This window comes from Aspergillus pseudoviridinutans, assembly GCF_018340605.1.
Source record: "Aspergillus pseudoviridinutans IFM 55266 DNA, scaffold_7, whole genome shotgun sequence".
NCBI classification, from domain to species: domain Eukaryota; kingdom Fungi; phylum Ascomycota; class Eurotiomycetes; order Eurotiales; family Aspergillaceae; genus Aspergillus; species Aspergillus pseudoviridinutans.
The window spans coordinates 1,085,883-1,108,300 of NW_025091287.1; the positions used below are offsets into that span (position 1 = coordinate 1,085,883).

The 22,418-nt window shown below is 49.2% G+C and overlaps 9 protein-coding genes across 9 annotated transcripts; 6 read left to right on the forward strand and 3 right to left on the reverse strand.

The window, feature by feature from the left end:
• Window positions 1-569: 569 nt before the first annotated feature.
• On the reverse strand, window positions 570-2,889 carry Asppvi_009710 (uncharacterized protein; the record flags this gene model as incomplete). Its single annotated transcript, XM_043305559.1, has 4 exons — window positions 570-1,265; window positions 1,327-1,813; window positions 1,876-1,954; window positions 2,016-2,889. The coding sequence occupies 4 exons, from the start codon at window positions 2,887-2,889 to the stop codon at window positions 570-572; spliced, it is 2,136 nt and encodes a 711-aa protein (XP_043161494.1).
• A 1,739-nt stretch (window positions 2,890-4,628) lies between these two features.
• Window positions 4,629-6,308, forward strand: nop12 (rRNA-processing protein NOP12; the record flags this gene model as incomplete). Its single annotated transcript, XM_043305560.1, has 2 exons — window positions 4,629-4,754; window positions 4,818-6,308. 2 exons carry the CDS (start codon window positions 4,629-4,631, stop codon window positions 6,306-6,308), a joined length of 1,617 nt encoding a protein of 538 aa, XP_043161495.1.
• A 773-nt stretch (window positions 6,309-7,081) lies between these two features.
• Asppvi_009712 (uncharacterized protein) lies at window positions 7,082-8,035 on the forward strand (the record flags this gene model as incomplete). The annotated part of the gene is made up of 2 exons (XM_043305561.1): window positions 7,082-7,393; window positions 7,490-8,035. 2 exons carry the CDS (start codon window positions 7,082-7,084, stop codon window positions 8,033-8,035), a joined length of 858 nt encoding a protein of 285 aa, XP_043161496.1.
• Window positions 8,036-9,303: 1,268 nt separating this feature from the next.
• Window positions 9,304-10,670, forward strand: Asppvi_009713 (uncharacterized protein; the record flags this gene model as incomplete). Its single annotated transcript, XM_043305562.1, has 3 exons — window positions 9,304-9,467; window positions 9,561-9,798; window positions 9,894-10,670. 3 exons carry the CDS (start codon window positions 9,304-9,306, stop codon window positions 10,668-10,670), a joined length of 1,179 nt encoding a protein of 392 aa, XP_043161497.1.
• A 1,598-nt stretch (window positions 10,671-12,268) lies between these two features.
• On the reverse strand, window positions 12,269-12,994 carry Asppvi_009714 (GPI anchored serine-threonine rich family protein; the record flags this gene model as incomplete). The annotated part of the gene is made up of 2 exons (XM_043305563.1): window positions 12,269-12,723; window positions 12,781-12,994. 2 exons carry the CDS (start codon window positions 12,992-12,994, stop codon window positions 12,269-12,271), a joined length of 669 nt encoding a protein of 222 aa, XP_043161498.1.
• A 1,412-nt stretch (window positions 12,995-14,406) lies between these two features.
• Asppvi_009715 (CCCH zinc finger protein) lies at window positions 14,407-16,530 on the reverse strand (the record flags this gene model as incomplete). The annotated part of the gene is made up of 2 exons (XM_043305564.1): window positions 14,407-14,592; window positions 14,671-16,530. 2 exons carry the CDS (start codon window positions 16,528-16,530, stop codon window positions 14,407-14,409), a joined length of 2,046 nt encoding a protein of 681 aa, XP_043161499.1.
• A 500-nt stretch (window positions 16,531-17,030) lies between these two features.
• On the forward strand, window positions 17,031-17,975 carry Asppvi_009716 (DNA-directed RNA polymerase III subunit RPC25; the record flags this gene model as incomplete). Its single annotated transcript, XM_043305565.1, has 7 exons — window positions 17,031-17,042; window positions 17,117-17,215; window positions 17,279-17,375; window positions 17,429-17,515; window positions 17,571-17,634; window positions 17,693-17,870; window positions 17,931-17,975. The coding sequence occupies 7 exons, from the start codon at window positions 17,031-17,033 to the stop codon at window positions 17,973-17,975; spliced, it is 582 nt and encodes a 193-aa protein (XP_043161500.1).
• A 1,000-nt stretch (window positions 17,976-18,975) lies between these two features.
• On the forward strand, window positions 18,976-20,418 carry Asppvi_009717 (cystathionine gamma-lyase CYS3; the record flags this gene model as incomplete). The annotated part of the gene is made up of 4 exons (XM_043305566.1): window positions 18,976-19,098; window positions 19,170-19,255; window positions 19,322-19,769; window positions 19,822-20,418. 4 exons carry the CDS (start codon window positions 18,976-18,978, stop codon window positions 20,416-20,418), a joined length of 1,254 nt encoding a protein of 417 aa, XP_043161501.1.
• Window positions 20,419-20,983: 565 nt separating this feature from the next.
• Asppvi_009718 (protein-histidine N-methyltransferase) lies at window positions 20,984-22,336 on the forward strand (the record flags this gene model as incomplete). Its single annotated transcript, XM_043305567.1, has 3 exons — window positions 20,984-21,145; window positions 21,315-21,611; window positions 21,686-22,336. The coding sequence occupies 3 exons, from the start codon at window positions 20,984-20,986 to the stop codon at window positions 22,334-22,336; spliced, it is 1,110 nt and encodes a 369-aa protein (XP_043161502.1).
• Between the last annotated feature and the right edge of the window lie 82 nt (window positions 22,337-22,418).

Sequence of the window (22,418 nt, forward strand, 5' to 3'; positions counted from 1 at the left end):
CAGACATAGAGCCTGAGATGAAATCCAATTGATGTCCAGAATCTTGCCTAAATATGTACATATTTCCTCAATAACTATGCATCTTCGAGTATAAGGCCTTATTCTGTCTCACATGCAAAGTAGTCTTAACTCCGTTAAATGAGAACAACAAACTCCCCCATTCCGTGCCGTTTGGCAGCCAACAGTGCACCCAGTTAATGGAAAGGCTGGTACGGAGTATACACCAGACGCACATGCAATAAAGAAGCAGAACACCGTACCTAGATATTTCATCAGGCATGACACAGTAAACTATGTATCGTGAGGTAATTCTTTGAACACAGAAGCCCCCAATGCAGCCGTTCGCCAATTATTCACACTGCTCAAAGAACGAAAGCAATAAGACGGACACCGTGCGAGGGAGATGTTTGTAAGAGCAGCAATATTCGTCCTTGTGTCCCCAAGCGTACATGCTAAGCCATTCATACATGGAAACTATTCTACAACACCTTGTTGAACCCTATACAAGCCCTGACGCCGGAAGATAATGAAGGTTAGATAAAGGTGGGTGCAAAGTATTCTGGTCGAAACTATCGAGCCGTCATCTGACTAGAGCCAGAGCCAGTCAGTATCCCAGACGATGGGTGCATGGAATTGACTTGTTTCGAAGAGAGAGGAGGCGAAGAATCGTGTTTTGAAGCATTCGATTGAAAAAGCCCCAGACGGGCGGGTTGCGGTGAAAAGGCGGGATTTCGAGACGATGTGGCTTGGGAAGCACGATGATCGAGGGTAGCATACGACGGGTGCGGTTTTCGCACATCGAGCGGGGAAGAGCTTAATGATCGATATCCGGATTTGCGATCCGTATCATAGTCGGGAACACCAAAATGAGCAAGACCATGGTGCTGATGCTCCTGTTCTGCTCCATACGGTGTGTTATTCGCCGAGGAATTTGCAGCCGAAAGGTTCTCCGCTATCGTGGAGGCCGAGCCGTTGGGAGCATTAATATCGACTACTCGTTTCTGAGCGGCTGGAGTCGTGAATGACGAGGCATGTGGGTTTTCAAAAACTCGACTCTGCGGCCCCGGCGGGATTTGATGTTGTTGTTGTTGATGGTTGTGATGGTGGTGATGGTGAATGGGGTGCTGCGGGTTAGCCCAAGGAGTCTGTTCAAGGAAGGCCTCCTCCGCAGCTGTACGAAAAGCATTTGAGGACATGGCTGGCATGGCTCCACGTGGTAGGCTCGTCGAAGGGTGTGAAGTAGGTGCCCTAGTTTCGATGGAAATCTGTACGGCCATGTGAGTTAGCTCGAGGTAAGTAAGCAGGTTCCTAAAAATTAAAACTTACCCCCATCTTCTCCAAATCTTCTTCGAGCTCAGACGGTCGCGCAGGTGCCAATGAAGGTGCCGCTGGGAACCCCACGTATTTGGCGATGCCAGCCATGATGGACACTTCTTGGTTGTATGCTGTTTGGTGGGCGATTTGCTGTGAACGCCGGGTGGGGAAAGGTATGTAGTGTTGCGCACTGAGCTCTTCCGTCTTGAACCGATCGTGCTGAATAGCGTAAAATTGCTTGCTGACAGCACTCGAGTGTTTCTCCCGAATGTCGCGAATCCGCTGGAAGTACGTGCTATGCGTCTGAGCTCGCTCCGCCAGACTCTTGTTCATGAGAGCTTGAATTCGGTACTGGAACAAGGTGTGTTCGTATTTTATCTTTGCATCACGGTGTCGTTTAACACACTCGAGCTGACGCAGGTATTCAGGGTGAGTCGGGTTGGGGCCAGTAAGCATTTCCAGTTCTCGATTCAATTTGGATATTCTTTCGTCGTATATCCTAAAGGAAGCATCGTCAGTAATTAGAAGGATGTAAGCTAGTCTGTTGATAATTCAACTCACTTGTCACGTAGGGCAGCGAATTCCTTCTCAAGGATCGTTAAAGATTCCATCGCGGACATCCTCTTAGCTGCTTCAGAAGCTATTAGCGAGTCGAACAAGCGGCGGCAGTATGATTCAAAACTCCACAATAGGCGACTTACATTCTTCCTCGAGCTTGGCGGCTGCTTCCCCATCGTCGGCGTCCTCTCCACGTTCAATATTTTCGTCATCGCCATCATCCGCGGGACCCTCCGCGCCCGTCTCGAGGGCACCACTATCCATGTCATCATCAGCCGTATCGCGTGTTTTCCGCCCTTTTCGCTTTCCCTTCTTGCCTTTTCTGTTTTTTGCGGGCGCCGTGGGTAGATCAGACTCGGGAAGGTCATCGGCCGGGGTATCTTCCTCGTTTGCTTTAATCACTTCTTCAATCGGCTCCGGAGACAGCGCACTGTCGTCTGCTGGAGGATCGCTCAATTCACTCTTCACCGACCCGCGGCGCTTCTGAGGCGGTTCGTCTTCGTCACCCGTCTCGCCTTCCAGATCTGCGCCAGACTCGGGTCGTTTGCGCTTCTTTCCCGTACCTTCGGATAATGTAGAGTCTTCCAAACCAAGTATCTCTTCGGCGGATTCAAGGATTCCGTTGGGCTTAGAACGAGGCTTGCTCGGTGAATCCTCAATGTGGTCGTCCCCGTCCTCGGCGTCATCGTACGTCGTCGATTGGGCCAACTTGCTGGGGCTAGGGCCATAACTGCTCACGACAATGTTGGTTCTGCGAAAATGATTCGGGGAATCTTCGATGCGCTCCGTCTCAGCTTCAGAGTCATTCTCTGGTGCTAACTTCTCGGGCTTAGGCGACTCTTCGTAGTCCGAGGGTTCATTATCCAAGACATCGTCGATGTCGCTCAGACTACTTGAACGTCCATCGTCCATGAGCGAATCATCCAATAGAAGATCTTGGTCGCCATTGGTGATTGTGGCATCAGGCCCTGTTGGCGGACCAGCAGGAGCTGACTCTCGACTTGCGGCCACCTCCATAGGCAATGGCGCGGTACGAGCACAACAACCTAGGAAAAGAAAGTATGGAGATCGGCTGAATGGGCCTCTCTGAACGGTCTGGGGAAGTCCAATACTAAGGTTGGCTAGCGGGAATGTGGTCTCGGGCAGTCAGTGGGAAGTAAGCGGTCTGGAAACTGAAAAGCTGAGTATAAAGGTCAGCTAGAACCTCAAAAATGTGAATCGACACATAAATGCACATAATAAGAATGGACATCCGTCATTGAAAACAGTGTGTTTGGGCTGTTCCTTGTCTGCAGATGAAGGCGGTGCGGAGATTTGATCGTTCTGCTACCCGGCACGCACCCCGAGATCAGCAGCAGTCTCTGGCAACTGCGCTGTCTCAGCAGAGCAAGAGGGAAAAGTTCTCGCAGGGACCGAAGCAGTAGCTTCATTAAATAGAGCAGAACCTATCGTCTCATATGGTTTAAAGCACAAAAAAACGTACCAATCAACAATGCGCCAACGGTGAAAGGAGCACTGAGCACAGCTGCCCGCGACCGAGCAGCGATTCACTTAGCCACTGCGTTCACGGGGGGCAAGCCGCAGGAACACAGAACCAAAATAAATCTGGCTGACGGTCGTTTGTATAGTCCAACAGAAGCGAATATCACCTGGGGCCTACACAAGAGGCACTGTGCGTGGGAAGATGGAGGACGAGGAGAAGAAGGAGGAGAGGGTGGAGGTGGTGGACTTCGAGAAGCGGGCGATACGACACTGCAGCGCAAGAGAAAAAGGCGGCATGGACGAGCGGAAATTGGTTCGAAATCGCGGTCGAAGGGTATCAGGAGGGTAAATAGAGAACTCAATGAGCTGAAAATGATTGATCAAACAGAGATAGAAATTCACTGGTGCTCCAGAACCCACTGATTTGCTCGGGAGCGGACAGTAGTGAGGAAGGTGAAGGAGGGAGCCCCAAGAGCGACAGCAATAATCTACCTCTTTTGCTCTGCTGAGACTCGTCGCGGTATTCCGAGCGTAATCGTATTCTGCCGTATTTTATTCCGATGCTGGCCAGGCTCCAAACAGGTGGTGGTGGACGCTGGGTTACTGACCGCCCTGGTATCAATGATTACACATCATGTGACATGTCCTTAGTTTACATTCAATTTGAGCTACATGATCTGATAAGACATCGCCTCTTAGAAAATGCGTTTTCAGAATATCTGGAAATAAATCACTTCCAGCAATGTATACTCCTGGCTACGACTCCTACTATTGACCAGTCGCGATGTATTTGTTAGCAGCTTGTCATGAAGAGGTCCCAATGCCAGTGATATCATTGCCGCTAATTGCGGATAATATCAATCCGTGCCCCGTCTGTTGATCCCATCGCGGCACTGCTTTACGACAACCACGTTGCTGGATTTGAAGAAGTCCTTGACGTTTTCTGTCAGTAACAGGATTACTAATACTGATATGCGCGCGTAAGAATCTCTCAGGAAAATAATAGACAAATATCCCAGCTGTATGAAGTCTGTGGACGCTGCGACTCTCATTTTCGGCTTTGCTGATACGATAAAGCACGTGATCTTATCCAGCTCCCGTCGCCAAAATATTTTTTCCTTTCCAGGCAAAAAAATTAGGAAACGCAACGAAGAGAGCCAGATAAAAGCGCAATTGCTTTGATAGTGGGAAACTCAACCACTGATTCTGATCTTCCTCATCGCCTGACCACATTTTATAAGGACGACAGAGATCTCCCCCCATTCTGACTTAAGATGGGCAAGAAAAGTAAGGCCCAGTCGGACGATGCCTCGCAACCAGGCAAGACAGACGCTACTCTGCCCTTTTTGGGCGGAAAGGCCGCCATTGACCCAACATTGGCTTCATTGTTCGAAAAAAGTGTATGTACTTATCCATGACTAGTATAAGGCTCTTCTAACGCTCTCATGATCGGAATCATTCAGGCTGGTCCAGTGAAAGCTCCGCCTGTGCAGCCGGTGGTCACTCAGAGAAAGGACAATGAGCCCGAAGATGATGTAGAAAAGGAAGAAGACGATGAAGAAATTTCCGAGCTTGAGGAGGACGCGGAAAGCGAAGACGAAGATATGCAAGACGTTTCGGAAGTCGCCAGTGATGCTGAGAGTACGCCGGCCGTGGATACCCAGGCCATTTCGAGCAAGAAACGGAAAAGGGCCGCTGCGGAAGATCTCGAAGAGACTTATATGCGGCGTATAGCAAAGGAGGAGCAGAAGGAACAGGAAAAGCGTCGCGCCGAGAAGGCAAAGAGGCAGAAAGTTGAGGAGGAAGGAGATGACCGTGATTCTGTATCAGACAAGTCTAAAGACGAGGATGAAGAAAGCTCGGAGGAAGAGGACGAAATTACAGTCCCCAGGCACGAGACTCAGAGCGGTGATCCGGAGTCCAAGGACCTCGAAAAGAGTAACCGAACCGTGTTCCTCGGTAACGTCTCGAGCCAGGCCATCAAGTCCAAATCGGCGAAGAAGACCCTATTGAAGCATCTGGCATCCTTTCTTTCAACTCTTCCGGAATCTACAGGGCCTCACAAAGTCGAATCGATTCGGTTTCGCTCCGTGGCCTTCGCAAGCGGCGGGAAAGTCCCCAAGCGAGCTGCCTTTGCTAGACTTGAGATATTGGATGACACTACACCAAGCACCAATGCGTACGCTGTTTACAGTACGGTGCAGGCAGCGCGGAAGGCACCTGCTGCCTTGAACGGCACTGTTGTTTTAGACCGACACCTTCGTGTCGACAGCGTTGCGCATCCGTCCCAGATCGATCACAAGCGGTGTGTCTTTGTTGGCAACCTTAACTTCATGGACAACGAGACCGACCCAGAAGAAGACGAGAAGAAGAAAAAGAAGAAGTCGGGGCCCGCGGACGTTGAGGAAGGTTTGTGGCGCACATTCAACGCTCATACCAAGGGATCCAAAGAACGGACCTCGACCAAAGGCAATGTTGAGTCTGTCCGAGTGGTCCGTGACCGTAATACCCGCGTGGGCAAAGGCTTTGCTTATGTACAGTTCTATGATCAGGTCTGTGTGGAGGAGGCACTTTTGCTGGACGGGAAGAAGTTTCCTCCCATGCTGCCGCGGAAACTCCGGGTGACGCGGGCCAAGAAGCTCCCCAGGAAGGGTGATGGCCCAGAGTCTGGGTCTCATGGCAAAGCGCTTGGGGAGGGCTTCTCGACGCTTCAAGGTCGCGCAGGTAAGCTCTTTGGTAGAGCCGGTGCGGCTAAGATGAAGGCCGAAGGGAGAAAGTCTATATCCGGGAACTCTGTGGTGTTTGAAGGTCATCGAGCAACAGAGGGCGGATCATCGCGCATCAAAATTAAGACCAAGAGTCGTGGCTCCAAAGGCAAGCCGAAGAATCGGAGTGCCAAGCGAGCTGCAGCCTACCAGGCTGCCGGAGGCAGGAAAGGAAAGATGGCAAAATAGACCTTGTCGTCTTTACATGTATAATTTTTCTTCCATCTGGTCTGTTCATGGCACATTTTCCTACGAAGCGTAACTATGTCCTCACCACATTGAGAGGATCATCTTCCTCAATCTGAAATGGCATTTTTCAAAATCATCACAGCGCTGTTTTCCAGTCAGTGTAAGATATTAGGTGACCGCCCAATAGAAGTACGCGGATGGTGTTGTAAAAGAACCTTTGACAACATTGACGTCATCAGATACACTATCTATTTCTTATCGGCCATACACATATATCCAATCCAGGTCGTCAAGTTACCTTCTTGAATGCCTCATTAATATTCTTAAACATCATCGCATCATAGTTCTAGACTGTGGCCATTGTTTGTGCTTCTAAGCCACTGACCAGACAAATCTGATACTGTTAGGTATCAGTTCTCTGAGTTACCCACCTTCCCCTGAACTCCCCGCCCAACGTGGGGAAACGGCAACAATTCTGACTTCGCCTTTGAGGCACAATATAGGCAAAATTGCAATGGGGAGATATTTATAAGACCTGTCTATCTTTATCTAAGTCTGTAATCACCGGGATTTCAGCCAGCGTTGAGCTTGATCGATGAGCAGTGTTATTCGACGGAGCACAGGATAACGCCTTTATCATTGATGCCTGAGCTGGCCCGAGAACTTCCTCCAAAACATATTGAATTATTGTCTAGCCGTCTTTTCAAAATCTCTAAAGATACCCTCGCGCTTTACAACATTGATTTCAGTTTCATCTGGTGTTTCCGTCCATTATGCGCCGCTTTCGCTCCCCTCGTCAACCGCCGTTTAATGACTCGGACGATGCAAACCCTTCTTCCAGCGAGCCAGCGCAAGACACTGCCTCAGATATTTTCTACCCCGGTTTGTTTGATGTGTTCAAGGTTCGGCATATTTTAAGATGGAAGATCATTTCAGAAGGGTTGCCAATGGAGCTTGTGGACATGATTATGGAGGCTGCAGAATACTGGCCCTCAATCGAGGCTAGGATGGACACAAGGACGATTATCAGACAGGACCATGACCGAGAGCTGCTGCGAACGGCACCGTTGTGTTATGATGAGGCGGTATGTGCTTTGACTGCGGCTGGCGATCATCAAGCCTTCAATTCCTCCGTTTCTTGGATCTATTATGGAGACTGACATCTTATGACCTATGGATAGGCACTGGGAAGCGCATCCCCAGATTTACTTCCTCATCAGACCATACATCCCTGTCGCAAGATTGTTTTCACAATCTTGTCTCATGACCAGGGCTGGGGCGGCGGTCCTAAAGGTGAAAGCCCATACGATGGGTCATATACCTGGTTCGATGTCGAAATCATACACGCGATCCCTCAAAATGGCAGCAACMAAACAGATTCGCAAGCGTCCGCCCAGCCCACTGGCCAAGGGGAGCGTCAGGAACCGATCGGTCCCCAGCACTCACATTTCTTGCCAGGTCCCGGCAAACTTCAGATGAATAAGACCGCAGTATCACAGACACAAGAATATACAATCACTTGGCATTACCTTGACAACATCGAAGCTGAATCTGCTGACGCAGAAGAGATTGAGCGTTCGCAAGGTCGTGGGCGGGCGACGCTGAATGGAAACATAGTCCGGACCTTGGGCGTGGGAGACTCCATTGCTGTCTGGGGACGAGCACGATTTCCAGGATGGTCAAACCACGTCGAATTTATATCTGTTCGAGTATTCTGGGCCGTGTAATCATGGAATGGCAAATGTACAATCTTCTAATTTTCGCTGTTCAAATCGAGGCCTTTGTCACGAGCTGGCCGTGCCTTACAGTAGTCATAGCCCGAGCAGCTTCCAAAGAGATAACAACAGCAATGCAACAGCACATGTCAATGTTGAGTATCGGCGAAATGATGCAAAAAAGAGGAGATACTTGATCAAATCTTAAGGTAGCTAGCTGGTTGACGGCAGTAGCCCTAACCCTTGCTCAATATACGGATCCTTTTGACCTCAACTTCGCATTCTTCTGCAGACGCATGAGATAGCAGCAACGTTTCCCAATCAGGCAAACAGTAATAACCTCATTCTGGTCGAAATCACGCAATCGTGCCAAGACCGCCCGTGTATGGTTCTCTGTGCTTGAATATAAGGACTCTCCATCCTCCATCACTACCAGCATCTTTGGGAGCTGTTCCCTTTCCGTCATGAATGAGATTAATGTCCGTTTAGCCTGCGACGGTCATAATTGGTGGCAGTCATGAACCGCATAGGATCCCTCGTTGTCCCCTTGATGAAGGGCGACGACGAGCACACCTCCCTCCTCGTGACATTCTCTCTTGCCTGAACCGACGGAAAGCGTCGCGGTCGGCGATTCACTCTCAAGGTCAAAGTGGGGCCTGTTGCATCGGTTGCGCAACCATCGAAGTTCAACCACTCAGCAGTCAGTTTGAGTCGCCGATTGCTCATCTATGGCCGGGCTTTCGACATCTGGAGTGTTTGAGACAGAGTTGGGAATGGAGTATCCTAGTACCTTTAGGATTGTTATCACCGCATGATCGGTGGCTTTCCTTGCTCTCTATGGACGGTTGATTACGTCTGCACCATGTGTTCTATCGTCCGAGATGCCTGGTTTCGGGCTCTCAAGCCGCTTTTGTTGCTCATCCCCATATCAATGGACTGGACAAGCGGTAAACAGTGAATCCTGCCAAGCGTCTGCAATGCAGTTTTACTGTTCGCTGGTATCATCCTGCGTCCCTTTGCTCGCCGTTTCCCGATGTATATGATGATCGAGCTCCCCCTCTTTCCGTAGGAGAAGGTGTCACGACGCTTGATATCTGTTTTCACCGAGAAAAACGCCGGTTTCTGATTCTGACCATCTGAGAGATTCCCTACTAGTTCGCACCCGTCCTATGATTCTTCATTACCTCCATTGAGATATCTTCATGTGGTAATTCCAGAGTTGTCCCATAAATTTCATTTACGAGTTCGCTGCATCTATATCTCCAAATCGTTCAACAACAATGAATCCGCCTCAGAAATGTGCTGCGGTTGTTGTGGGAGCTGGTCCTGCCGGTCTGGCCGTGGTTGGAAATCTCCTCGAGAGGCAGCTTGGTGGGAAAATTGCCTGGGTTGATCCCTACTTTCAGGCCGGACGTGTGGGCAGGAAATACCGCGAGGTTCCTAGGTGAGCACGACTATTCCCGGCTCTTTACGCGCATGGGAAACCGAGCATGCTCCAGAGGAGGAACTCACAGCTGACTGTTCGGGTCCTGTCCAGCAACACGAAAGTCTCCTTCTTCCAAGCGTATGCCACAGGTGTCCAGCCATTCCGTGCAGTCATCAGTAGTACACGCATGCCCAATACTTTCACGACTCTAGCGAAACTTGACCAAGATCAAACATGTCTGTTGCAGCATGGTGCAGACATGGTTCAGTCCCTAACAGAGGGCATTGTGAAATTGGACCGGGTTGTTCAATGCAAGGGTTATGTCGTTGCTGCCAATCTGGCGGAAAAGGTTAGTTCGAGATCCCATATTGGACTACCACAGGAGGGCAACATGAGAGAGAAATCGGATAGTTTGCTAATGCTTTCCATTTCCTCGTTCCATAGACTTCTTCCTGGACAGTACGGATCAAAAGTCATGGGTCGTCCGAGGAGTTTGAAGTTGAGACACCTAAACTCATCCTGTGTACGGGGTCGTCACCGACGACCGCTCCGGTCCCTGTTCCTGGGCACAACATTCAGAGGCTGGACCTTGACATTGTTTTGAAACCCAGCGAACTCGCCTCGTACCTTCCGCGAAACACGCCCTCGACCATCGCCGTCGTAGGGGCTTCGCATAGTGCCATTCTGGCTCTGCTCAACCTGGTAGATTTGGCCCGCAGTTCTCATCCCCAGCTCCGCATCAAGTGGTTTACCCGGCATCCCCTTCGGTATGCCGAGTACATGGACGGCTGGATCCTCCGAGATAACACCGGTCTCAAGGGTCTCGCTGCGGACTTTGCCCGCCAGCAGCTCGAAGATGAAGTTCTACCGACCTCCGAGGCAGGCCGTTTCATCAGTAAGGTCGACTGCAGCAGTGGTAAAGAGATGGCACAGTTTAAGCTGCAGTTACCCTTCTGCACTCACATTGTTCAGGCCATTGGCTTCACTCGGGATCCGCTGCCAGAGCTTTCTGTGAACGGTTCGCCATTGGAGCCGGACTTTGATCATGAAACTGGAGGATTCTACGATCAACGTGGACGTCTCGTTAAGGGCTTACATGGTGCTGGCATAGCCTTTCCAGAGCGAACAGTTGATCCTCACGGCAATGTCGAGTATGCCGTCGGGTTCTTCAAGTTCATGAAGTTCATTAAGCGAGTGTGTCCTCAATGGGTGGCCGCGTAAAAATCTGCCTTTTTCTTTTCTCTCTTCAGTCTGCATGACGGATGATGCCATGCTCTTTCGGGCCCGCTTCTCCAATCAGTTTATCTTCCTGTTTCAGATACATCAGAGATCACTGGGAGCTGTGCTCCTACAGTGTTGTTAGTGACATCATTAGCATTCTTAAACTTAATCAGAATTGATAAACAATAAGCTCAAAGCCCCTAGCCGCTTGATGAGTAAGAATGAAGCATGGCATGTTGCACGACACAAGGGATTCAGTCATCTCCACGTGCTATTCGCACCAGCCTTGAGCCTCGTAGGACGACGTATGTAAATAACATACAAACTACCTAAGGTAGTCTACCAGGTATCCAGTCACAATGCATGACAAGGAATTACAGGCACAGGTCCGTTCCTCTAGCCGTGAATCCCTTCCGGCTTCTTGCATCATTCAAACCCTCAGTCCTCAGTCATATAGAAACTTTCAGTACGAACGGTATGGTAATATACCTACAATTCAAAGTAAAAATACATCGTGTCGATACACCACCCTGGAGATTGGAAGCAGTACCTTACTCCAGTAAGCGTGAGTCCTACATGCATAATGCAGGCACATCTACAGTAGCTACGTGGTTCCCTACTTATGCATAATGACTGAATCAGAATCTCAAGATACTCAAAAATCTGCCAAACTACAGATAGACTCATGGCCTCAGCTGATACCCATGTTTTAAGCCAGTATAGCCCGTTGACGTACGTAGGAGTGGGCGGATGATGGCTGACAGAAGATCAGCTCATGCCATACGCCCATAATAGTTCGCTTTGACTTTGATCCTGAGGTAGTTAGGGATTAGCTCCGCCATTCTCCAGAAGGAAATTCTCGTAATTTCAGCCAGAGGCTGCAAATGCAATGCAATTGCCGAGCCATATTACCATGTCCACTCTGCTAACGGTCATTTCGGCTACCTGGAGACCCACAGCCATCCGATTGTGTATCTCTATGACAGAAAACAAATGAAAATCGGACATTCGAAACCGTCAGTTCGATTCTGAAATGTGTTGGGCTTACTCCGTACAACTGCAACGGACTATGGAACGATTCCCCGCGTTATCTTCGACTCATACTACTAGTAGTTCCAGCAGATCGTCGGCTACAGAGCCTCATTGTCTCTTTAACAGGCCACGAGGCCTAAAACCATAAATATGCAGTTAATTTTCACAAAACCCTATTGTTTACTTGCATTCTCCTGCAGGCCAAAGCAAGTCATTCATTACAATGTAAACATATCTACATACCATACAAAAAGCATACCCGAACAGACAAGAGTCCTTGGTCCCAACAACGAATAATGACCATTAGGTTACGCGATCACATGGATCCCCAAGCATCGCCCAGGACGAAGAGAGAAAATCGGACAAGGAAAAAGGATGTTACACCTTTTCCATTCGCAGGCCAAGAACAAACGGTAGATACCCAAAAACGGTAATCCATCCATATTCGAGCCCAAGCAAGTGCAAAGGAAAAAGGAAAAGGGCACGCCAAAAGCTATATATTCGAGTGTATCGAGCCCGCCCGCAGTGGTGTAACTCACCGCCAGAATGCTCACAACGTATGCTGCTTACATGAACGCAACCACACCCATGACGAGTGCCATCATGCCACCGGAGATCCGGTTGATGACGCCGCCATTGGCGTTGGGGACCGAAGTAGCCGAGGTAGTGGCGGAGCTCGTGTGAGAAGCCCGAGTGGTAGTCGAAGTTTCAGTGGTAGACGAGCTGCTGGTGGTCGAAGGGCTGCTGGAGGGAGAAGCAGAGGTCGAAGTCACAGTGGTCATGGAAGGAGTTCCGCTAGTAGCGGTGGAGGTAGACGTGGTAGAGGCGGTCTTAGTGGTAGTGGCAGTGGCAGTAGCCGTGGAGCTCGACACGATACCAGTAGCTCCTGCGACTGTGAAACGGTTCAAGTAGTTGGTTTCGGAGGAGTCTGCATCGGAAATGATCTCAACGGTGTAATCAGGCCGGGCAGCAATGTCAGAAGGAACATCCCAGGTGTAGCTTCCGGAATTGGGAATGCTGGCTAGGGTATGTTAGCAGATGCGCAAAGCTCTAAGTTGTCTAAATCCGAGTCACTTACAGACAATGGTTGAGCCAGAGTCAGCAGTGAAAACGGTGCCCCATTGAAGCTTGAGAGTGACAGTTCCACTGGTGGTAGGATCCCAGGACAGAGTAGTGGGTTGACCAGCAGCGAACTGGTAACCATTGGCAGGGATGTTGAAAGGATTCGACTTGCTAGCTGCAGCTGCGATGGCCGCGAGCGCGCTCAGAGACAGGAAGATGACGGAACGCATGTTGAAGACTTTTATTGACGCTATTATATATAGATTCCCAAGAAGAGGTAGCAAAGCGGGGGATAAGATAAAGTATTCCAGAAGATTGTAACGAAGGGATTCTGAATTATAGTATACGTATTCAATGAAAGGAATGGACTCTGACTGGAGGTTAAAGACAGACAGAAAGATGAGTATGATGCAACGATCGACTGGAGGGAGTAAAGAGAGAAGAGAAGAAAGAGGAGAAGGCGAGAAGGAAATAGGAGCGAGCAATAATAACCGGAAGAGCTAGGCTAAGAGAAACCTACCTAACCTTCCGCTACACCCAAGGAACCTGGTCCACCGTCCAACTCATCTCGTTTGGGGGAGCCTAGGTACCTAGACTAAGGAAGGATTGAGATTTCGCGCCAGTAGTTAGATAGTGAGGAAGCCACGAGCCAGTCATCCCCGAGGAAGAGCCAATAGGACGGTCTATTCAAGCATAAGTTCACAGCCCCCCCGAACGGAAGAGGCAAAAACAGCATAAATGGGCAATAACGCCATCGAAGAGGCTAATCCCAGCCAGACTTAGTTCCTCCTCTAGGAAGCGGCGTTTGTTCAGCTAGACCGAGTCAGTCGTAGTCATCCGCTTAGCGAGATAAGTAGGTCGAGAAGGATCCAATAATCCCGACGAAGCCCGGTCGGGGCCCCAGCTAGTTGACGCTAAGGTCGCAAAGTCTAAGGTAAAGAAGATAATAATACTAGATGCCTATCAGTGGCAATGAGCGATGGGATTTATTCAAGGGTCTGTGGGAAGCGGAGGAACTGAGGAGTTTGATAAGTGTTGCTAAGAATAATCATACCTTAACCTCCGATTCACAGAAGATGAGTGAATTATGAATGCTTTAGATCTGGTTATCCTATAGGAGACACCTAGCACCAGGAAACCCAAACCCTTGAGTGATCTACTTCTTAATTCCTGTGGTGACTTTAAATGCAGCATGGAAAATATACAAAAATATTTCTTCACAGCATCCAGCATGCCTGTTACTTGTAGGTAGGTACCTGACCTTGTGCGACTAGGGTGTTTACCCAAGTGATCATCGCGCTGTAAGTTACGGTATCTAAATGGAAGCACCAGGATAAGGTACCTTACGGTACGGATATGAAACCTTCCGGTATTATCACATTCAATACGACTGCCAACTGGGACAGTTGCGAATTGGTGAGGATGCGTCCATGAGGCATACCTCTGAGAAGGAATATCTTAGGGAGCATGAATAGTCAATAGACTTGACTTTGGATCAACTTTTAGGTCTGGCGTCCTTCGCTGCGACAGTCTGACAGCCCAGGCTGAAAGTCTCAGGGCTCTATTTGGTTCTGAAGCTAATACGTACGCGGAATTTATGTACATGGCGCCGATGTTATATAGTAACATGTCTCATCAGCACCTAGACAGCAGCAACTGTGTGTTTCGCCTCCTGAGGGTCCTGGCTCTCATCTTTGTTCTCATCAGTATGAGAGTGTCCAGTCGCCCTTTCCTCGGCCTCTGGGGCATCGAGAAATCCGTTGTCTCCCAGCCATACAATCACTTCCATCGCTCTCCGATCCTCGTCATCTTTCTGGCGTTCGATCAGCTAGTAATTTGTGCGTTAGCGTTTGAATAGGCGAAAGAAGGCCCTTTTCCTTCTTTGCTAAAGGGCGAGGATACTTACGGCTTGGAAGAGTCCCCTCCGTCCTTTCTTCTCTACAGGTTTTGCTTTGGCGCCTCGTTCAGGCAACTCATGTAGAAAATGGCATTTCTCCCCGTGCAAGCAGCGCCCATTGCGGGCGAAATGGCGACAGACTTTCTTCTTATTTACTCGAGGCGGTGGTGCTACTCGCTCCGGCCCCTCACGGCGAGAAGACACTTCGTCGGGGGCCGAATCATCACCGCTCTCGTCGGAATCCGAAGATATTTCAGATCCGCTTGACGAAGTCCAGTCGGTGCTATCTGAGCCATCGGAAAATGACGCGGCTGATCCCTCGTTTCGACTCTCTTTTGAGTCACCGGGTTCCGTCGTTGTTACCATTGTCCCAGAGGCCATGGGTGCGATAGAACTCTCATCAGGGACAGCCCCAGTCTCCGAGTCGTTGCCCTTGGAGCTGACTATCTGCACTTCGGAAGCCTGAGATTCATTTTTCTGCGTGGCGGACTCTGATCCTCTTCGCGCCTCCATTGCCACCTTTTGCAACTTTTCAACTTTGAGCCGAGCCCGCTCGGCATCCGCCTCCGCTTTCGCTACCCGTTCCTGTTCCTTCAGCAGCTTGCGTTGAAGCTTGTCAGCTTTTCGTTTCGCCTTGGCAGCTGCATCCGCCGGATCAATGACGCTCTCTGGCTTATCATTGGCGACCTTCTGGGCTTGTCTTTGCTCCTGCCTCTCAATCTTTTTCTTGTTCAGAGCTTCTTCACGGGCTTTCTTAGCCTCATCCATGGCCTTTTTCTTCTCTTCAACCTTTGCTTGCGTCGGAAATCGTTTCTTCCGTTCCTCAATCCATGCGGCAATGTCTGTGGGTGACTGAAGAGTAGCCGTCCGTCCTTTGTAGGTGAATCGCAACGGTGCTGTAGCATCAGCAGCAGCAGGCGCCAACTTCGATTCTTCATCCACGTCGTCCTCCTCACTCGATTCATGATCCTCGGTTTTGGGCGTTAGCCCTAACTGGTTGTGTTTTCGTTTCTTTTTCCTCGAGTTTAGTGCAGTATCAACTGCCGGCGGAGGTTTTACTGGCAGAGGGTTACCGAAGCTCGGGACTGGAGGCGGTGCAGGAACGCGAGGTGCAACTGCTTGCGGTTTTCCTCCAAATGCCGACGCATGATCCCGCTTTCCGCCATATTTCATTGAATTTCCACCAAAAGATTGGTTCTGGTGTGTGCTAGATTGCCGCGGCGCCCATTGATTGCTACGCCGAGAGCTAGCAAATGCTCCTGTAGGTGGTGATGTCTCAAAACCCCAACGCATTGGAGGACTCATCATCGGTGCTTGTACTGGTTGAGGGATATGTTGAGTTGAATGCACGACAGAAGGGTATGGAGGACCCGATTGCGCATTTTGGGGGGCGTAAGATGCATCATAGCCAGATTGTGGCTGATATGGAGATCCGAGAACGCCTGGCGGCTGCGAAAAGTGTTGCGGGGAAGCATACGAGGATGTATTGGACTGGTGTTGGAAACCTGGGGACCCTAAAGACGCAATCTGGGTCGACGGAATATTGCGAGAGACAGTAGGCTGAGATTGAGGTGTAAACCCGGTACAGTTTATCGACCCATAACCGAAAGAAGACGGCGTAGTAGAGGGATAGGTCGGGGTATGGTTGGCATGGTGGGGAACAAAGGAGCCTCCCCGACCTCCTCGATTCCCAAGCCCTCTGCCACGGCCTCTGTTGTGCCCTCCAGCGCCTCGTCCACCTCGCTGACCATAAGAACCGTAACCGTACTGTGGAGGCCCGGACGGAAAAGCTGACGGAGGTTGCTGCTGTTGCTGAGAAGAAGGAGGGGGAGGAGGAGGGGGAGGAAATGAGAATCCCTGGGAGCTCATTGCGGGAAGATCTCTGCAGGCCCTCGAATGAGTGACAGCATTGATGCCATCCTCTCACGCCATCCCGGAGACCTGAGAAAACCTCCGATCACTTCTGATCGCTTCTTTAGGACCGAAGCTCCAAAGTTGTTGTTCCGTTCCGAGATCCGAACTGTCGCTGTAAAGCCCGAGTAAGAAAAAGTGGAGAAGTCACGTGCTAGATCCTTGGCTATCAAACGCAGGAGGAAAAATTTAAGATGAACCGCTGCGATTGGTCGAGGCGATTCGCGATTGATCATTTGAACTTCTCTTGTTGCAGATTCAAATACAATTTTATACTAATGTCATGAATCGGTGATTACTGGAACATAATTTAGAAGGGGCCGTTACAGCGTCCTACATGGTTAGGATGCAAGTTTTGTCTTGCCGCTAATCCTCTCTGCGACTGCGTGGAAATAGAAACTACTACCTATCCTGATCACTGCTCATGCGATACCTCGTTCCTTTGTAACATATTCGAAATGTTCATTCTTGTCAGTTGACAGACGTCCTTGATCAATCTTAATTTATCTTGTCATGAACAGACAAGCTGACTGCAGCGACGCAGACAACCGTCTCAGATCTCATCCAGATCTCTCCTGAAGACTTCTCCAAGTACAGCGCTGTCGCAATCGAGGACAACATCAACGAAAAGTATGCAAATAAAGTACGATGAAGTCACTCTGAACGAGGTGGCAGTCGCCTTGACTGACATGGTTCGCTTGTGCAGGTCATTCAAAAAATTGGCCTTTGCATTGGATTCTATGACTTGTTAGAATCGTCGGATGGTCTAATAGGCCATGGCACTGGTTTGGTCAACGTAAACGGTATGTCTCGAAGGATTTCCCGGCTGAAGGACTGCTTTACTTATTGTCTATAGTGAAATTCCGGCTCATCGTCTTCCGGCCGTTCAAAGGAGAAATCCTACTAGGCAAGATCTCCAGTGCTACTCAACAAGGGATTAAGAGTATGCAACTGCCTCAAGCTCGCGGTCACTATACTCACGCTAATACAAAAAGCAGTTGGTGTAGAATTTTTCAATGACATTCTCATTCCCCCGGATCTTCTGTTGGACGGTGCTCGATTGTAAGTAACCGTCTTTCTCCAGACTGTGGCAAGTACATATTGGCTCACCAGGAAACAGTGACATTGCCGATCAGGTGTGGGTTTGGGAAAATGAAGATGGCTCAACATTCTACTTCGACATAGGAGAAATTGTCCGTTTTAGAGTTGAGATGGAGGAATGGCATGATCAGATTCCCAATGCCCCAGATCTAGGAGACGGCGCAACCATTGAAAGAAAGCCTCCGTACTCCATCATAGTATGTGCCCTCACGTTTCGATTTCTGGTGAACTCTAGTTTGGCTAATTGAAGATCTCAGGGCTCGATGCAAATGGCGGGTTTGGGCCCCGTGTCCTGGTGGTGATGGGAAAGATGATTAGTGAGGGTACTCCCATGTCTTTTTATGTTGTCTTTATGTATACGCCGGATGATACAACGGGCTGCAATTGGAGTTGACAAATGATCCCCATCATTGGCGTTGCTAGAATAGAGGACACGACAGCACTGAACGTATTGCCTATCGCATGATGAACCTGAGATGACAGTCAAGATATGATTACAAAAGTTCAGAAATGACGTGATCTGGATCCAGATAAAATTGTACTACTCTGAATGTAGTGTAAAGTTGCGGTTTGGATCACCTTATTAGAATGTACCTATCACAGTAGGTTCCGGATTACCATCTCTACGTCCATTTGTCATCAGGGGTTATACTAATTAACTTACTATTTGCAGATTGTGTGATGATCATTCAGATCGAAGGTTAGAGATACCTAATCTCTGTGGGCACGAAACATCACTGCATGCATCTGCCTGTCAGCAAGCAACATACATACCCAATAATTTATCTAGCCTATATGATACCTGCAAGATCCACGTTGTACTGGATCTGATTATCAATTGAATCTACATCTTCGGTTAGTGCCGGGAACGTCTGGTTCAGATGGGGACGGGTTCCGCCCTGTAGTTTTGTAGTGCAACGTAAAGGAAATTCAAAGAGAGTTTGATGGGAAAGAAAAAATCGGAGTCCGAAGGGCAGGAAAAATAATACTACTAGTAATAATCAATAATTCTTGATGTGTCAGTGTTTCTCCGTAGCACATTCCAGTCAAATATTTGTTGTCTGTTATTATTAATTGTCAATTGCTGACTCTTATAAACACGAGGACGCATGACCGGCGCCTTATTGGATTTTTTTTTGTGGGAGTGATCTCATACAACTATCTCCTCTGACTGATAACTAGATCGAATAAATCCGTTATCGATAAAATCTCATATATCTATATTCTTTCTCTCACCCCCTTCTTTTCTCGCCCTGATTGTACCAACCCTCAAATCGTCTTCAACATCGTCGACCGTTCACAATGACTGCATCTTCCAACGGCTACTCTCAGAATGGTGCAGATGCGCAGGAACGCCGCTTCGGCACGTTAGCTGTCCACGCTGGATCGCCTCATGATCCAACCACTGGCGCCGTCATTGCTCCTGTGAGTTCAAATGAATTGCGTTGCATCCATCGCTACTTATGGAGAAGGATAAGAGCTAACCATTAACATAGATTTCACTCTCCACAACATTCGCGCAAACCAGTGTCGGGAACCCCGTAGGTCTCTATGAGTACACCAGAAGCTCAAACCCAAACCGGTAGGCGACTGCCCCGAGACACAATTGAGACGATCATGCGAATGAATAGGCACTAAAGTTTCTCAGTGATAACTTCGAGCAAGCTGTTGCGGCCCTCGAACACGCGAAATACGCACTGGCCTTCTCATCCGGTTCGGCGACCACAGCTACCATCCTCCAGTCCCTAGCTGCAGGCTCTCACGTCGTCTCGGTGTCCGATGTATATGGTGGAACCCACCGATACTTTACAAAGGTCGCCTCGGCCCACGGTGTTCATGTAACATTCTCGCCTTGCATTGAAGTTGACGTGGAGGCATTGATCCGACCCGACGAGACCAAGCTGGTCTGGATTGAGACTCCGTCCAACCCCACCCTTGGCTTGGTCGACATTCGCAACGTAGCAGCCGTTGCGCACCGGCATGGTATCATTGTGGTGGTTGACAACACCTTCATGAGCCCCTATGTCCAGAATCCCTTGGACCACGGAGCCGATATCGTCGTGCACTCGGTCACTAAGTACATCAACGGTCATTCAGTAAGTTGTGACCCATCGTCTACTTGTAAGGCAGTTTACTGACCAAATATAGGATGTTCTCATGGGCGTCGCAGCCTTCAACTCTGACAGCCTGAAGGACCGTCTTACTTTCCTGCAGAATGCCATTGGGGCCGTTCCATCTCCTTTCGATTGCTGGCTCGCTCACCGTGGCCTCAAGACCCTTCATCTTCGCGCCCGTGAGGCGACGAATAACGCTACAATCGTCGCCAAGGCTCTCGAGTCGTCCCCTCATGTTATCTCTGTCAACTACCCGGGACTTGATTCGCATCCCCATCGCGCCATCGCTATTAAGCAACACCGCCAGGGAATGGGCGGTGGTATGCTGAGCTTCCGTATCAAGGGAGGCCAGAAAGCGGCTCATCTTTTCTGCCAATACACCAAGGTCTTTACTCTTGCTGAGAGTTTGGGCGGCGTGGAGAGTCTTTGCGAAGTCCCTTCGAGCATGACACACGCCGGCATTCCTAAGGATCAGCGTGAGGCCGCTGGTGTCTTCGATGACCTCGTCCGCATGAGCTGCGGTGTTGAGGATGCAGAGGATCTCAAGGCCGATACGCTCCAGGCTCTTGAGAAGGCTGTTCTTGCTAGCCAGCAGATGGAGAACGGAACTATGGAGAACGGATCTGCTTAATTTTTTCTTTTTTTTCCTGTTATTGCGAGTGAATCAAGATATAGACGACATTACATTATAACGCTGAAATGATAGATTTTGCAACATACGAAGACAACCGTCTCGTTAATGAAATTTCGATTTGGGGGCTGGGCCTAGACTTTTCAGATTCCACGTGAGAATTTAGCACAGATATGGCATTTGGATAGACAAGCTATAATAGACTACCATACTACATTTTCACTTAGGGGTTCAAGATTGTCATGAACCGCGATGGTCATTTGTAGTCGAGTATACCTTAGTTAGCATGTTAGGTGTGCTTAGTCATCAATATATTTCTCGCCAAATTTTTGGATCTTGTCTTCAAGAACTAGATGTCGACGCTGTCACTCTTCATTTCGACGAATCAAAGGCGGTCATCTTTATTTTCATAATTGTCTGCTGAAGACAATTACAGCTATATTCAGAACCCATGAATGTGTTGTCATATTGTGCTCGGCTTCTCCCAGAAAGCGTTCGGGTAAAGTTTGTTCAAGGTTAATCGAGCCTTTGCTTAGAAGAAAAGAAATAATTCCATAAGTGCGCAATGACATCGGCGTTCAGCTTCGGTTTCTCTGGGGATGACATCGACATTGATGAGAACGATCTCCATGGTGGTGATGAGAGAGATGTGAATGCTGTGGAGCATGCCAGCAACCAGATCACTGGAATATTAATGGAACCTCAGAAACATGATATGGGAGAATGGGTAAGTTCTGTGTGTCACTCATTCTGTTAGATTCCTTCCTAGGTAGTTGGGTAGCTACAGACGGGTCGCGTTTAAAGGCGATGGATTTGATGGAGAGGGAGAGAGGAATAGATGACGGCGGAGGATAATTCTTGATCGGTCATATATGCTCTATCTAACCTTCTTCTAGATGTCTACATTGCCATCACAAATATCGTACAACAAGCTCGTAATAAATGCATCTCATGGAGATGAGAGGACGTTCACCCTTGGACGTCGAGAGGTCTTCGACATTCGGACTCAGCTTATGGCCGAAGACAGTGCAGACCATGAGAATGAGGAACTTATCTCAGGGCTCGAAAAGGGGGATATCAAGCCTAATTTCTACGAAGGTGGCTTCAAGACATGGGAGTGTGCGTTGGATCTTGCCAAATTGGTTGCTAGTGAAGATCTGTCTCGTCAAGATGCGGACCAGCACATTATTGAGGTCCGTACTTCGGCCACCTAATCCTACTTCTGTATGCAGTTCTTGCTCAAATGGACGCTGACGGGGGAAACTAGCTCGGTGCTGGGACTGCGATACCCTCACTGACTCTCTTCGCGCAAGCACTGTGTCGACCGGAATCAGCGACGAACAAGATCCATTTCACATTCGCAGATTACAATTCTGCCGTCCTTCGCCTAGTCACGTTTCCGAACCTGCTTTTGACTTGGAACTACATAGTCACGCATAGGAATCCGCCCTCGAGGGAGGCAGCTTCGTCTGGGGACCAGCCTGATGAAGAAGAGCTTGACATCACGCCTGAGCTCCTGGAGATCTTTCAGCAAGATCTTGCAAGCAGGAAGATCACCTTTGAGTTCATTTCCGGTGCCTGGTCCCCCGCCTTTGTTGACTTGGTATTCTCCAGTTACGGCCAGGGCAAAGGGAAAACATTGATTCTTGCGAGTGAGACGATATACTCGCCGGCATCTCTGGCGCCCTTCTCGGAGACCTTGATTGCCTTGCTCCGCCGGTCTGAAACCGAACAAGAGCGGAGCAAAGCTCTTATAGCAGCGAAAAAGGTCTATTTCGGTGTGGGAGGTGGTGTAGACGAATTTCTGACGGTGCTGAAAAATGTCAATGGCAATGGCCTGGATGTGGAGGAGCAGGTGAATATTAACTCGGAAGGGGTCGGTCGAGTGATATTAAGGATTGCGCTCAGGAGTACCTGATCACTACATTGGGACTGATGCATATATATCAGCATGAACATAAGAACTACTTGGCAATATCGACCCGCTTTTTCCATCGTAA